At 48.0% G+C, this 14,240-nt stretch overlaps 1 protein-coding gene across 1 annotated transcript in view; it reads left to right on the forward strand.

Annotated features, from left to right (window-relative positions):
- Heatr6 (HEAT repeat containing 6) overlaps positions 1–12,517 on the forward strand; it is a 28,932-nt gene extending 16,415 nt beyond the window's left edge. The window contains exons 11-20 of the mRNA XM_021212029.2: positions 221–320; positions 2,721–3,079; positions 4,633–4,755; positions 5,181–5,267; positions 6,408–6,542; positions 7,282–7,404; positions 7,884–8,008; positions 9,381–9,477; positions 9,944–10,148; positions 11,680–12,517. Of these exons, the coding sequence (XP_021067688.1) occupies positions 221–320; positions 2,721–3,079; positions 4,633–4,755; positions 5,181–5,267; positions 6,408–6,542; positions 7,282–7,404; positions 7,884–8,008; positions 9,381–9,477; positions 9,944–10,148; positions 11,680–12,251 (1,926 nt within the window). The 3' untranslated portion in view covers positions 12,252–12,517. The remainder of the gene's footprint in view (positions 1–220; positions 321–2,720; positions 3,080–4,632; positions 4,756–5,180; positions 5,268–6,407; positions 6,543–7,281; positions 7,405–7,883; positions 8,009–9,380; positions 9,478–9,943; positions 10,149–11,679) is intronic.
- Positions 12,518–14,240: the final 1,723 nt, after the last annotated feature.

The raw sequence follows: 14,240 nt of genomic DNA on the forward strand, positions 1-14,240 counted from the left end.
AATGAGGGGAGGGAGGGCTGGTGGGATGGCTCAGTGGGTAAAGGTGCTTGCCAGGTTTGATCCCCAGAATCTATGTGGTAGGAGAAGACACATTCCCACAACTTCCCTCTGACCTACCTCCACATACACTTGCACGCTCAAAAAGTAAATGTAAAAAAAAAAAATTATTTTAACGACCTTTTAAAGTAAATATTGTAAATGTCTTTCTGCTCTTCTGCAGTGCCTTGCAAATCTAGTATCAAATGCCCCCTACAACCGTCTGAAACTCAGCTTGCTAACCAAAGTCTGGAACCACATAAAGCCTTACATCCGCCACAAAGGTTGGTAATTCAGAATGCTGCTTTCTATCCTTCAAATGTAGAGGAGCAATGGGTTTGGGGGGATGTTTGTTTGTTTGTTTTAGTTTTTTGAGACAGGGTTTCTCTGTGTAGCCCTGGCTGTCCTGGAACTCATTCTGTAGTCCAGGCTGGCCTTGAACTCAGAGATTCGCCTGTCTCTGCCTCCCAAGTGCTGGATTAAAGGCTTTCGCCACCACTGCCCAGCCTGAGTAGCAATGTTTAAAAGAAAGAGAAGTACGTATTCAGTGCCTCTCTCCAGCTCTGAGGTCTCTGAAAGTCTCAGCCTTTCAAGGCTGTTAGCCATTGCTAGAAGGCCATGTAGGAAGGGAATGAGCAGGAGAACGGACTGTGAGTTGGGAGCCTGACTCTCCACAGTAAAGAAACCGAACCTCAGATGGATGGATGGAAGGAAGGAAGGGAAGGAGGGAGGGAGGGAGGGAGGGAGGAAGGGAGGGAGGGAGGGAGGGTAGGTAAATGGATGGATGGATGGGTGGGTGGGTGAGTGGGTGGGTGGATGGATGGATGGGTGGGTGGGTGGATGGATGGATGGGTGGATGGATGGATGGGTGGATGGATGGTGTCATGTATTGGGAAGAAAAACTGTAGTACAAGAGCCTGATTTCTGTACCATGATCTGTGAAGTTCATTTAAAGCCCTCTGAAGTTATTTCACATCTCTAACTGTTGACTTATTGCTGTGAATCTTGGAGTTTTCCCCACACATAAGGTATTATGAGCTGTGAGCACCTGCCTTTAGAATTTTCCTTTTTGTATGTTTGCAAGATTTCAAATCAGACTCACTCTTAGTGTAGTTTTCAGTCAGAGTTGCAGAGTAAGAAGGCAGTGTGGGTGTTTTCTGGAATGCTGTAGAAGGGACACTGGCTCTGGACTCAGTCTAAGGATCTACAGCAGCCCCCACTCTTCATTCTCACAGCCATGGCTTTCCTAGCAGAAAGACTCGTACCTGTTCTCTAAGATTCTCTTAAAGCTCAAATGATAGACTGAGTTCAACCTACTCCTTACACTAGTCTATAAGTGAGGAAACAAAAAGATAAGTCCTGTATTGAGGCCTCTCATCAGTGATGGCAGAAGCACAATGAAGAACCCAACTCTTAGCTGGACAATGGTAGCACACAGCTTTAATCCAGCACTCTGGAGACAGAGGCAGGTGGATCTCAGAGTTCGAGGCCAGCAAACTACAGAGCATAAATCAGTAGAACATAGAGAGTCCAGAAGTATACCTACATTCATCCTTAGCAGCTGGTCACAGCAAAGGAGCTAAGACAGCTCTTCACCAAATGGTGCTAGGCCAGCTAGACAGCCACATGCAAAATAAACCGAGCCCAAACGTGGGCCTTTCAGCTTTTCCTTTTTCTTGTTTATTATGTATGTGTGGTGTGGGTGCATTTGTCTGTGTGGTATGAGTGTGAGTGTGTGTCTGTGTGGTGTGAGTATGTCTATGTGTGGTGTGAGTATATGTGTCTGTGGGCCTTTGCATGAGAGTGAACGTGTACATGTGACGGCCCAAGTTTGGCATCAGGCGTGTTCTGAAGTCTCTCCACTTTATTCATTGAGATGGTGTCTCTCAGTTGTATCCAGAGCTCTGGCTGGACATTTTCCTCCCAGGCTCCCGTCTCTTGTCTTCTGAAACTGGAATTAGGAGTGGACGGCCATATGCGCTCAGCAGTGTCATGGGTTCTGGGCATTAAAACTCCAGGCCTGTGTTTATGGGCAATTGCTTCAGTCGTTGAGATATCCCTCTGGCCCTAGTTTGGTTTTGTAACTTTGTTCTGTTGGTTTGTCTATAGCTTTTTCTTTTAACTCCCAGGATCATTCAGGTTGATGGATTAATAACATTTTGCTACTGTGTGAAGCACTCTAGTGTTTTGGTTTTGATATAAGGTCTCCCTGAGTAGCCCAGATTGGCTTCAAATGTCCTCCTACCTCTCGGGCTGTAACAGTGGTTTGGCTTTACTTTTGGGACTGTGGGTAGGTATATGGTGTGTATGAGGCCAGGAGAGGACACGCAGTCCCCGGGAACCAAACTCTAGTGCTCTGCAGGAGCAAGTGCTAGGATTCCACGAATCCAGCTCCATGCCTGGTTCTACGCTTTTTTAAATGTAGGAGCCCCACCAGCTGTTAGGGCTTTTTCTAGTCCTCACATTTGGATGCTCCTACTCAGTTGTCTTGTACAATGTCTAGTGTCCTTGATTTTTCAGATTGTTTCTTCATGATATTGTGCCATCCTATCTATGAACTGAAATCAGAAGCTTGATCATATGTAATTAAAAAAGAATCTAGCAGTTCTTAATTGCTGGCAGGGATAACTGCAGCCCTTGTGACAGTGGTTCCATGGTGATAGGCCCTGCCTTTCTTTGGACAGATGTTAATGTCCGAGTGTCAAGTCTCACACTCCTAGGAGCTATTGTGTCCACTCACGCGCCTTTGCCAGAAGTCCAGCTGCTTCTTCAACAGCCCTGTTCCTCTGGGCTCAGCAGCAGCAGCAGCTCAGCAACCCCTCACCTCAACACTCCTGATGGCTGGAAGACATTCCCTGCAGGACCTTCTCTGGAAGAAGCATCGCTCAGCTCACCCAAGGGGTCACCGGAGCCCTGCTGGCTCATCCGACTCTGCATTTCCACTGTGGTGCTGCCCAAGGAGGACTCCTGCTCAGGGAGCGATGCTGGCTCCGCCCTGGGGAGCACTTTTGAGCCATCTCCCATGCGGCTGGAGGCGCTGCAGGTAGGAGGCCATGTCCCCCGTCTGAAAGGAAGGGACCATTCCTTCTCAGGAGGGTGACTGAGGGGCAGGTGCATGAATGGCCTTGCCATTTGGTGTGGCCTTGGCTCTGTTGTGTTTGGGGCAGTCCTTGTAAAGTGTTGCGTGTATTCCCTTTTGCTCTTTTGTTCCAGACTGGTGTAGTCAGGTCAAGTATTGTATGACAGACATAATGACTAAGATTGACTTCTGCAACTTAAAGTTCATTCTCTATAGAGTCTTCATTGTCATCTTATATCTATTTATTGAAACAAAATGGTTGTTCCTTCGAAGGAAGAAAATACACCTCTCAGGGAACACTTGGAGGCAGAGGCAGGCAGATCTTTGTGAATCTAAGACGAGCTTGTTTTACATAGTGTGTTCCAGGTCACCCAGGGCTACATAGTAAAAACTCATCTCAACAAAGAAAGGAAGAGAGAGAGACAGACTGACAGAAAGAAAGATTTTTGGGAAAAAAAAAAAAACATGCCTGTACTCAGATGTAGATTAAGACATAGGTTGTGTGTAGTCAGGGTTCTCTAGGGGATCAGAATCATATATATATATATATATATATATATATATATATATATATAAATAATAGAATGGCTTACACGTTGTGGTCCAGCTAGCCCAACAATGACTTTCTACCAATGGAAGGTCCAAGAATCTAATAGTTGCTCAGTGCATGAGGCTGGATATCTTAGCTGGTCTTCAGTATATGGAGAATCCTGAAGAAGTAGGCTCTAATGCCTGTAAAGGAATGAACTTGCCAGCAAGAGTAAGAGCAAGCAGACAGCCGGGCGTGGTGGCTCACGCCTTTAATCCCGGCACTCGGGAGGCAGAGGCAGGCGGATTTCTGAGTTCGAGGCCAGCCTGGTCTACAGAGTGAGTTCCAGGACAGCCAGGACTACACAGAGAAACCCTGTAAAAAAAAAAAAAAAAAAAAAAAGAAAGAAAGAAAGAAAAAACAACAACAAAAACAAAAACAAAAAGAGCAAGCAGGCAAAGAGATTGAGCTTCCCTCTTCCATGTCCTTTATATAGGCTGCCAGCAGAAGGGGTGGCCCAGATTAAAGGTAAACCTTACCACCTCAAAAGATCCAGATTAAAAGTGGGTCTTCCCGATTCAAAGGATTTAACTAAGAGGAAAAATCTGTTCTAGGTGTACCCAGCTGCTTGGGTTTTAGTTAATTCTAGATGTAGTCAAGTCGATGCCAAGAGTAGCCATCCCGGCTCAGTTCTGGCAGGCTGTTGATCGTCTGAGGACACCAAACACACCCTTTACCCTTCCAGCTCGGTTCTTCCAGCTATAAACTCAAAAACATCTACATCAAAGGCTTCTGAGTCTTGAGTGAGACATCGCAGACCAATAAAGTGTCACGGAGCTGATGCCAGCCGTAGCTAGGTAACGGCTGCTCGGCGTCAGACTTACAGTCCGTGTTGCTGGGAGTGCTTGCCGAAATGTGGGGCCCCTCCTGGATTGTGCAGCCTTGCCCACCTTTAGATGAGCTAATCAGTCGCCTGTTCTCTGTGTAGGTTTTGGCTCACCTGGCAAGGGGCTATTTTTCAATGGCTCAGTTGTACTTGATGGAGCTGGGCGAGGTGATCTGTAAGTGCATGTGTGAAGCAAACCCATCCATTCAGCTCCACGGCGTAAAGGTAATTCATTATAAGTGACATCTTTGTGTCTGTGGTATCCCAGGTTTCAGGTGAGGAGGGGCACACCCCTCCTGATTTGTCTGCAGAGGATTAGCTGAGCATAAAGTGTCAGTTTTCCTCCTTGAAAGAAGAGCTCTGTCATAGTTGCTGAGAAGAGAAAAAAGTTAGAAATTACTTTTCCTAAGTTGTGTACACACCTTTAACTCCAGCATGGGGGAGGCAGAAGTCATTGGATCTCATAAGTTCGAGGCCAGCCAGGGCTACATAATGAGACCCTGTCTGGAAAAAAAACAAACAAAAAGGAAAAGGAAGGAAGAGAAACTACTTTTGCTGTTGATTTGAGATGATACAGACTGAAGCAGGGTATTTGCAGTTTCCGTAGAACCGAGTCTCTGCTCTGACAGTCATTTCTTGTATCTTGGCAGCTCCTGGAAGAACTGGGTACAGGCTTGATACAGCAGTACAAGCCAGATTCCAGCACAGTACCTGAACAGAGAGTGCCAGTCCACCTGGTAAGCCCAGCCACAGCCACAGCCACAGCCACAGTGTCCTCTCCTCTGTTCCACTGTGCTCAGTAATGAAGCAGGGTAGATGATGTCATTTCTTCCAGTGTTGAAAACTATGGTGCGCCAGTGAAATGGTGCTGCAGCAAAGGATGCTTGCCACCCAAGGCTGCACACCTATAGTCTGAGTGTGATCTCTGGAGCCCACATAAGGAACCAGTTCCACCAAGTTTTCCTCTGACGTCCCCATGCGCACCATGACAGATGTGGCCACATATGTCTCATACATGTGCACACTAATAACAGATAAAATTCAGAATAAATCTATGGTGTTCCGGTTGTGGAATAAGCACACCAGAATTTATTATTACTGGGATAAGGCATGTGTGCTAATGTCCACATGCGGAGGGTAGAAGATAGTTTCTGGAGTTGGTTCTCTGTGGCCACTTTTATTTGGGTTCCAGAGATTGAACTCAGGTCACCAGCTTGCACAAGTGCCTTTACACACTGAACCATCTCACCTGCCCCAGGACTTCTTACCCGTGTTGACTATAAGCTGCCACTGCTGATTAACCCTGTAGCTATCTACACCACCACCACCATCATTGTCACTATTTCTGTCAACTCAGTTGCACTGTAGTGTCCTACTGGATGTGGCCGGTTATTTCAGAAGTTGTTTCCATTACTTTGGAAGTTGAACAGTGAAAGCACCTATAAAACGCTACCACCTCAGCCACACGCTTCTCATCTGCAAGGCTGCATCTAGTGGGCATGGCTTCACCAGGTCCCGCATTAGCCGCTTTTTGCAGTAAATCTCCACCCAAATATGCCCCTGCAATGAGAACATGACTCAACATGAATACATGCTGTACGCCTAGTCTGGGCAGACCTACCGCTACACTACCATCTTCCACATTTAGGAGACCCCTTAGAACTTGCGGTTTCTCCAGGCCATGTTCTTCTGTTCCGCTTTTTGCTTCTTCCTCCTCCTGTGTCCTGTCCCACTTCCATTTTCTCCTCTCTCTCTTTCCTTCTATTCCACCTTCCCTTTTATCGTTCCAATCATCAGCTCTCCTTTATTTTACAAATTAAGATGGGAAGCAGGTTTACAGAAAATCACCTCTGGTTCTGACTGTTCCTCTGTTCCAGGTGGTGGTGTTCTGGACTGCGATGCTGAGTGGTCCTTTGCCCCGAGCCCTGCAGTCCTCAGAGCACCCGACTCTCCAGGCGAGCGCCTGCGATGCCCTATCCTCCATCTTGCCAGAGGCCTTCAGCAGTCTGCCGGTAGGTAACCTGCCACAGGCCCTCACTCCTGGACCGTGCCCTGGGCATCGGGACGCCAATGTGATTCTCTGTTCTGAAATCTTTTCAGCCTCCTCTCTTTAAACAAGAAGCTGTTTCTGTTGAGTTTGTGGTGAGAGCAGTGAAGTGTTGCTCCTCCAGGAAAGCCTTGCTTCCTGGGCCCTAGAGGGTGTGGGTGTGGGCAGCACAGCTCTGAGGGCAGATTTCAGAATCATGTGGTGTCTCAAGGGTCCATATCACAGCCATTCCTCCAGCTCTTTGGCACCTTGAATTTCTTTAAAGCTTTGTAGCATCCGTTTATCAGAGGAGTCACGTGAGAGGTAACTGGTGAAAATCCTTGTTATGAGGCCTCGACCTGGGGTCTTCACCCAGCCCATACCTCCTGACCCAGCGCCCTGGGTGAGGATCTTTTATCTGATTTTGGCTGCTCCTGTTCTTAGTTATGTAAATTAAGTAGTGAAGCAGAAGGATTAAGTGAAATTGTTCACATCACTGAAAGGTGCAGTGTGACAGGATGGTCTGTGTGCACCTTACCCACAATCTGCTCACACACCTTCCCCCCCCCCCCCCCCCGTGTCAGGCACCTGCCCTTTACCGGAGTCGGCTGCAGGTCGCAGTGGGGATTGAACCCGGCACAGGTGGTCCCCCCACAGCTGCTCCTGGGAGACTGGCTCACAGTTCTTCCTTCTCACTTTTCCTGTTTGGAACCTTCTCGTTGCAGAATGACAAGCAGATTCTGTGCATTACAGTGTTGCTCGGCCTGAATGACAGCAAGAACCATCTAGTGAAAGCCGCCACCTCCAGGGCCCTTGGAGTCTACGTGCTTTTCCCTTGCCTCAGACAGGTGAGAGGAAGCCTGGCGTGCCCTCCCCCAGTTCCTCGGCACCTAGACCACGAGTGCATTTGTGGGCATGGGGCTTCTGCACTGACAGTGAAGGATATTGTGGTCGGATTTCCTCAGGTGCTATTACACTGCACAGCACCTGCACTTTGTTTGCTAACTATTTAACACACTGCCTGGGACTGTAGTGTGCAGCAAATGTTTAATTAGTGAATGATTGACTAAGGATGAAAAAGAGGCTGTTACCACATGGAAGTAATGACTGGGAAACAGTGCACTTGGGAACTGTTTTCACTGTCAGGATGTTGTGGGAGGAGGAGGAGGTCAGCCTGAGCACAGAACTCACAGGTGACAGTCCCAGGCTCACACTGGCTCCATAGCAAAGTTACCATAAAGGCCTAAAGCTTTCTGGGAAAATAAGCTGTAAAGTTCAGAGGCAGCAGTGTGAACCCCTTAGTAATATAGCCTGGTTTGTTGTACAGGACGTCATATTTGTTGCAGACACAGCAAACGCTATATTGATGTCACTTCAAGACAAGTCACTAAATGTGCGCGCCAAAGCAGCCTGGTCCCTGGGCAACCTGACTGATACTCTGATTGTCAACATGTAAGTGACCCAGCTGCTTTCCCTGAGCGGCATCTGTGTCAGAGTCCCTAAAAGGTGCCTTTCATCCCCACTGTGAAAGAATTGGCGAGAATTCCCTCATGTTATGCAGGCAGTGTTGCTACTTTGTTTTAATCTTCCTCTAAGCAATAAACCCAGTAGTTTAATGTATTAAGAATACATATGCTGGGCAGTGGTGGCGCATGCCTTTAATCCTAGCACTTGAGAGGCAGAGGCAGGCGGATTTCTGAGTTTGAGGCCAGCCTGGTCTACAGAATGAGTTCCAGGACAGCCAGGGCTACACAGAGAAACCCTGTCTAGACATAAAAAAAAAAAAGAATACATATCACTCTATTACAGTATATATATCTTCAAAAATATCATGCGCTGTCCTAAGTGTATACCCACATTGTAGAAAATATCACTGTAGAAATCCAAAACCTTTGTAACAGTTGCCCTGTTCTTGGGATGCAGAGGGTTTTGGGGGAGGGGGTTTTATTAAATATTTTTACATATAATATATTTTAATCACATTTTTCCCCAACCAACTCCTCTCAGATCCTCCTACCCATCCAACTTCATATTCGACCTCTCCTTCTCTCTCCCCCTCTTCCTTCCCCTATCCCTCCCTTCCTCCCTCCCTTCCTCCCTCCCTCCCTCCCTCAAAAGAACAAGAGCCTACCCTGAAGTGTAGTTGATATACCCAGGACACTCCACTGGAAGAAGGAAAATAAATATATTTATATATATATATATATATATATATATATATATATATATGGAATTTATTCACAGGTCAAAAGATTTTGAACAGTACTAAGGGATATGCAGTATAGAATCTGCCTCCTTCATTCCTATCACTAGAGCTGGCTGCCAGCGTACTTTCTGTCCCTTAATTCTCTGCACTGGGTGTTTAATAGACACCTGCTACACTGACCGCACCAGGAGACGTATCCTTCTCCATCCTTCTCCATCCTCCATCCTTCTCCATCCCCTTCCCGAGTGCTCGTTTTAGGCCTTGGGCTTGTGGGTATCTGCAGGCAGTGAACACTTCCAGGCATGAAATGTCCATTTTTGACATATCCCTGTGGTTGCATTCTTAAGTGTGGAACTGCAGGAGTGACACCTAGGTGTGGTGGCATGTGCCTGTAATCCCAGCACTCAGGAGGCTGAGTCAGGAGGATCACAAAGTTGAAGTCAACATAGGCTCCATACCAAGTCCCAGGCCAGTCTGAGCTCTGTAATGAAGCCCTGGCTCAAAAATAAACAAACAAAACCAAGAAAGATGCGTGAGTTCTTGGTGTGACCTGTCTCTGTATGCACACATGTAAGTGGTGTTTTCTTTTTATCCCGCCTTGTGCCTGGGGTGGGACAGGGACACACCAGACCCAAGTTTCCAGGATGAGTTCTCTGGACTCCTGCTCTTGAAAATGTTGCAGTGTGCAATACAAGCCTCCACAGACAAAGACAAGGTATGCGCAAGACGGCGAGGGTGCACACTTAAGCCCAGCCGCTCCAGCAGGGCTGCCTGACTGTCAGCCGCCCTGTGTTCACGGGAGCTCTGGGCGGGTGCTGCCCACTGTACACTCAGACAGTTGATTCTGCTGCCTTGTGTCCCGTGGGAAGTACCAGCATTCCTTTGTTGTTGATATTACTGCGTGATCTGCTATTTAAAAAGTAAGAAAGAAAAGAAAGCATGCATCTTTAAGTGGAATCGACCAAGAAGATAAAGAGCCTGTGTGTGCCTGTCACACGAGACATTTAAAAGCATGGACTCTGGCATTAGGTCGGGTGGGCATGCACAGCTCTCAGACTCAGTGCCCTCTTCGGGTTCATGACCTGGGGCGGGGGTGGGCGAGTCTTTTTAAAGGTGGAATTTATACTTTCTGAAACATCTCTGGTAAAATAACTCTGAGGCCGTTTATGTTTCCGTTCCAGGTCAAAAGCAACGCGGTCCGGGCCCTGGGGAATTTGCTTCATTTTCTGCAGCCCTCTCACGTAGAAAGACCCAGGTTCGCTGAAATCATCGAGGAGTCCATCCAGGCTCTGATCTCCACTGTTGTAAATGAGGCTGCCATGAAAGTGCGATGGAATGCCTGTTACGCGATGGGAAATGTTTTTAAAAACCCTGCTCTTCCACTTGGTAAGATGGTTTCCCTCCCCTTGCCTGTTGGAGCCTCTGGGGACAAAATAGGCCAGTCTGTGCTGTTGCTAAAGGTATTGGTCACAGGAGTAGAAAAACAGCAGGAATCAGGTTTGGCGGGACAGTGATATGTCAGTATCTGATGGGGGTGTTTTATTGCCATTTAAAGTTTGTTTACAAAGCTGAGAAAATACTTGTGTAAGCAAACTGAAATAGGAGTGTAGCTTTCTACTGTATCACCTCATTAAAAACTTAGGAGAGAAGATAGAATGGAAATTGGCCAAGTCCACAGAGTTTCCTCTGGAGCAGATTCAAATCTCACAAGTTCTGGGTTCAGAAATGGATGCTCAGGGTATCTGCCTCCATCATGCTGCTCTGAACACCCCGAGCCTTGCTCGATGAATCATCTTGGGCCAGTAGCTTCTGTGTACCACCCCAGCCACTGGGCATGCCAGCCACCACTGGTTCTACATCTCTGCCTCCGTCACACGGGAGAGCTAAGGGTATGTCCCTGAGAGAGGGGGGACAACCATGTAGACCAGCAGAGCAGGAACCATGTGGGGGGCAGCTGGCACAGCATCCTCACCTCCCATGATGTCAGCAAAGCAGCCCTGGGAGACTGGACGAGTTGCTGGGCTGTAGAGCTGTGAGGAAGTGTGTAAGACTGAAGCAGGGACAGACTGGATAGTGAGACGGAGCCCTTGCAAATGTCACTAGCATTCACAGGACGAAAGAGTCTGCTCTTCTGGGGGCAACCAAGAAAGGGACAGGCTGAGAGAACACCCATCTTGAGGAGGAGGGAGTGGCCCAGGCCAGAGTGGCTAAGGAGGCAGACAACATGCTGATCTGGGGGTGGCCACAGAAATGGGAAGAAGACAGATGCAAGCATCTTAGTCTTGAAGCTAGAAGTGTGTTTAACCTCCTAACAACAGCACGCCCGATGTGCTACGGTGGGTTGCTGCCCGCAGTCCACAGCCACGCGCAGCCAGGAGCAGGTGGGTGCAGTTCTGTCCTTGCTCCTCTCGCCAGGCCTTGCCCCGTTGGACAGATAGCAGAGGTCATGCTTCAGGTTTGCCTAGGGAAATAGGGAAGCCACGGGTCAGTACTCAGTCCCTTCCCTGGGATTCCCTGGGTTGGCTTTTGCTGCCACGGTCTAGTGAGGAGTCTTAGTCACTGTTCTGTAGATGTGAAGAGATATGAGCAAGGCAACGCTTATAAAGTCCATTACCCTCATGGTGGGATCATGGTGGCACATGTGGGGCTGGGATCAATAGCTGAGTGCTACATCCTGATCCACGAGCAGAGAGGCTGGGCCTGACACGGGCACTGCAGAGCTCACTCTGTGTGACACACTCCCTCCAACAAGGCCACACCTTCTAATCCTTCTCAAATAGTGCCATTCCCTGATGACTAAGCATTTAAATACATGAGCCTGTGGAGCCGTTCTTGTCATAACTCCCTCCACCCTCTCCTGCCCACCCTGTTTGTCTCTAAACCTTCACTAGTTGCAGTGACTGTGAATTCTTCCTAGGGACAGCTCCGTGGACCTCCCAGGCCTACAAAGCCCTGACATCAGTTGTGATGTCATGCAAGAACTTCAAAGTGCGTATCAGATCTGCTGCAGCCCTCTCCGTTCCGAGCAAGAGAGGACAGTACGGGTCCCTAGAACAGTTCATCCAGATCTGGAGTGCGCTGGTCACTGCCCTGCAGAAGAGTGAAGATACCACAGACTTCTTGGAGTTCAAGTACTGTGCCAGCCTGCGGACTCACATCTGCCAGGCGCTGCTTCACCTTCTGAGCCTAGCCAGTGCCTCAGACCTGCCCGGCATTCAAGAAACTCTTAAGCTGAATGGGGATATGATCCGGTCCTACATCCTACAGTTCTTAAAATCAGGAGCAGAGGGAGATGACCCCGGAGCAGTCCACACCCCACAGGAAAGAGTCCAGATGGTCCGAGTGGCCCTGAGGCACATATACAGTGTGCAGGCACTGGCTGGAGACACAGCCAGAGGGGCCATCATGGGATTCTTAGAGGACATCCTGACCGTTCACTGTGACTCCTCGGGAGGACAGGTGGTGCTCCGTGGGCCCTCAGATCACTGACTTTCCCACCGTCCCCTCACAGGTCACGAGTGGGAATCAGACACCAAGCCTGTGCATTTGATACGTGGAGTTTCATTCTGGGGCAGGAGCATCCGTCAGCACTTATTTAGAACGAGTTAGTGGTTATTTAACGTCTTCTCAAAGGGCTCCACCACTTTGGAGAGTGGTTCCACTACTGGCCATTCTAACCCAGACAACCAGGAAACAAGGAGTCAGGATCCATGTAGCCCCGGCCCAAACAACCGGAGGTCTTTTAGTCTCAGAAAGAAAAAAATAAATTTAGAAATTAGACTCTTATTAGAATTGTGTTTTCAAGAGTATTTTTTAATAATAAACTGACTTTTAAAAAGCCCAGCACCAGTCGGAGCAGGTCTCATGCAGTGTCTGCTGGCACAGCTGCAGACCGCTGTAAGAGCCCCCCTTGACGAGTGCGCAGCTGCTCACCCATACCTGTGTGCACCCCAGGGCTCCTCCCCTCCCCACAGTCCAGGAGCCTGGGCCACAGCAGCACCAACTGTTGTATAAATTCACAAATGACCTTCAGGATGATATGGTCCCATACATTAAATATGCTGTTTGACCAACCACCTTTTAATTTGTGTGTTTTAGGTTATTCGTATAATTTAGATGGTTATTAGTGTCAAACACTTGTTAAAGTAATTTCTGGCCAATTAGTTGTTTACATTTAGATTTTGTACCTTTGACCACAATCGATTTAGTAAAATTATTTCCATCCAAAATGTAGGGTTATATAAGAAAGAAAGTACTTCACACTTATATTTGATGTGGGATAAGTTAAAAGATGCAGAGATTGGCTCTAGTGATATTTGTTTAATTGTGAGATTTAAGCTAGGCCTGGTTGACATTTCTGTTATCCCAGCACCCTGGAGGCCGAGGTAGATGAGTGAGCTTGAGGCCAGCCTGGGTTATATAGCAAAACCCAGTCTCAGAAAACTGAAGTAATGCTAGGTACGGCAATCCACACCTGAATTCCCTGCTCTGAGGGCTCAAGGCACGAGGGCCAGGAGTCTGTAAGTCTCTCCTCCGCTGCGTAGTTCAGGCAAACCTGAGCTACATAAGGAGAGTCTATCTCAAAGAAATAAACACCCAGCAGGGCCTAGGGAGATGACGCAGTGGGAAAGGTACTTGTGCAAGCCTGAGAACTGTAGTGTGAATCCCCAGAAGTCACCAAAAAGCCAGGTGGGCACTATATGAACAAATACAGCATGCTCTGGGTTCAGTTGAGAGACCCTGCCTCAGCGAATATAAGGTGGAGACAATGAATTCTGACAACCACCTCAGACACACCACACACAAGAAATACAACAGAAACCAAAGTTGTCACTTAAAGTACATAGTACACAGTCAAGGGCATGCGTAGATCTTCAGTTTTTCCCCTTTGCCCCTAATTTCCTTTTTTTTTTTTTCCTTTTCTATCGTGGTGGTTCAGAAACTGCTGTGTAGACAGTGACTGGGGGAACATGCACTCACACTGACTAAAGTCTTCATGTTCCAATGGTAGAGGGCTAGCCGGTCCAAAGGGGTCGGCCTGCAGTGAGGGGCCCACACAGAATATTGTGTGAGCTTGCATTCCTTCAGCAGTGATTCTGAAATGGAGGGCACAAGGGTCGAGCTGAACCTGCCCTGACCCTGCATGGCTCCCACTCCCGTGGGACGTCCCCTCCTCTGTGCATCCTCAGCTACGGCTTCTTTCACACACTTCCCTAGGCCAGAAACTCTGACAGACTCTGGCTCTTTGAGCTTCTGCCAGTTTGTATCTTGGTGAGAATATTTGCGAATCAGGATCTGATGGTTCGTTTGCCGATCTGCTCCTGTCCTTTGCTTACCTTGAATAAAACCGGACATTTCTTTGTAACCATTGGTTTCTGGGTCTCTGGTATAAATGTCAGGGTCCACCTAAAGGGGGAAATACAGAAGCACCTCTAGATGCTACAGATGTCCTGGTCCCCACTTCTGACTTGAGGGGAC

The sequence above is a fragment of the Mus pahari genome, chromosome 14 (genome assembly GCF_900095145.1).
Source record: "Mus pahari chromosome 14, PAHARI_EIJ_v1.1, whole genome shotgun sequence".
NCBI classification, from domain to species: Eukaryota; Metazoa; Chordata; class Mammalia; order Rodentia; family Muridae; genus Mus; species Mus pahari.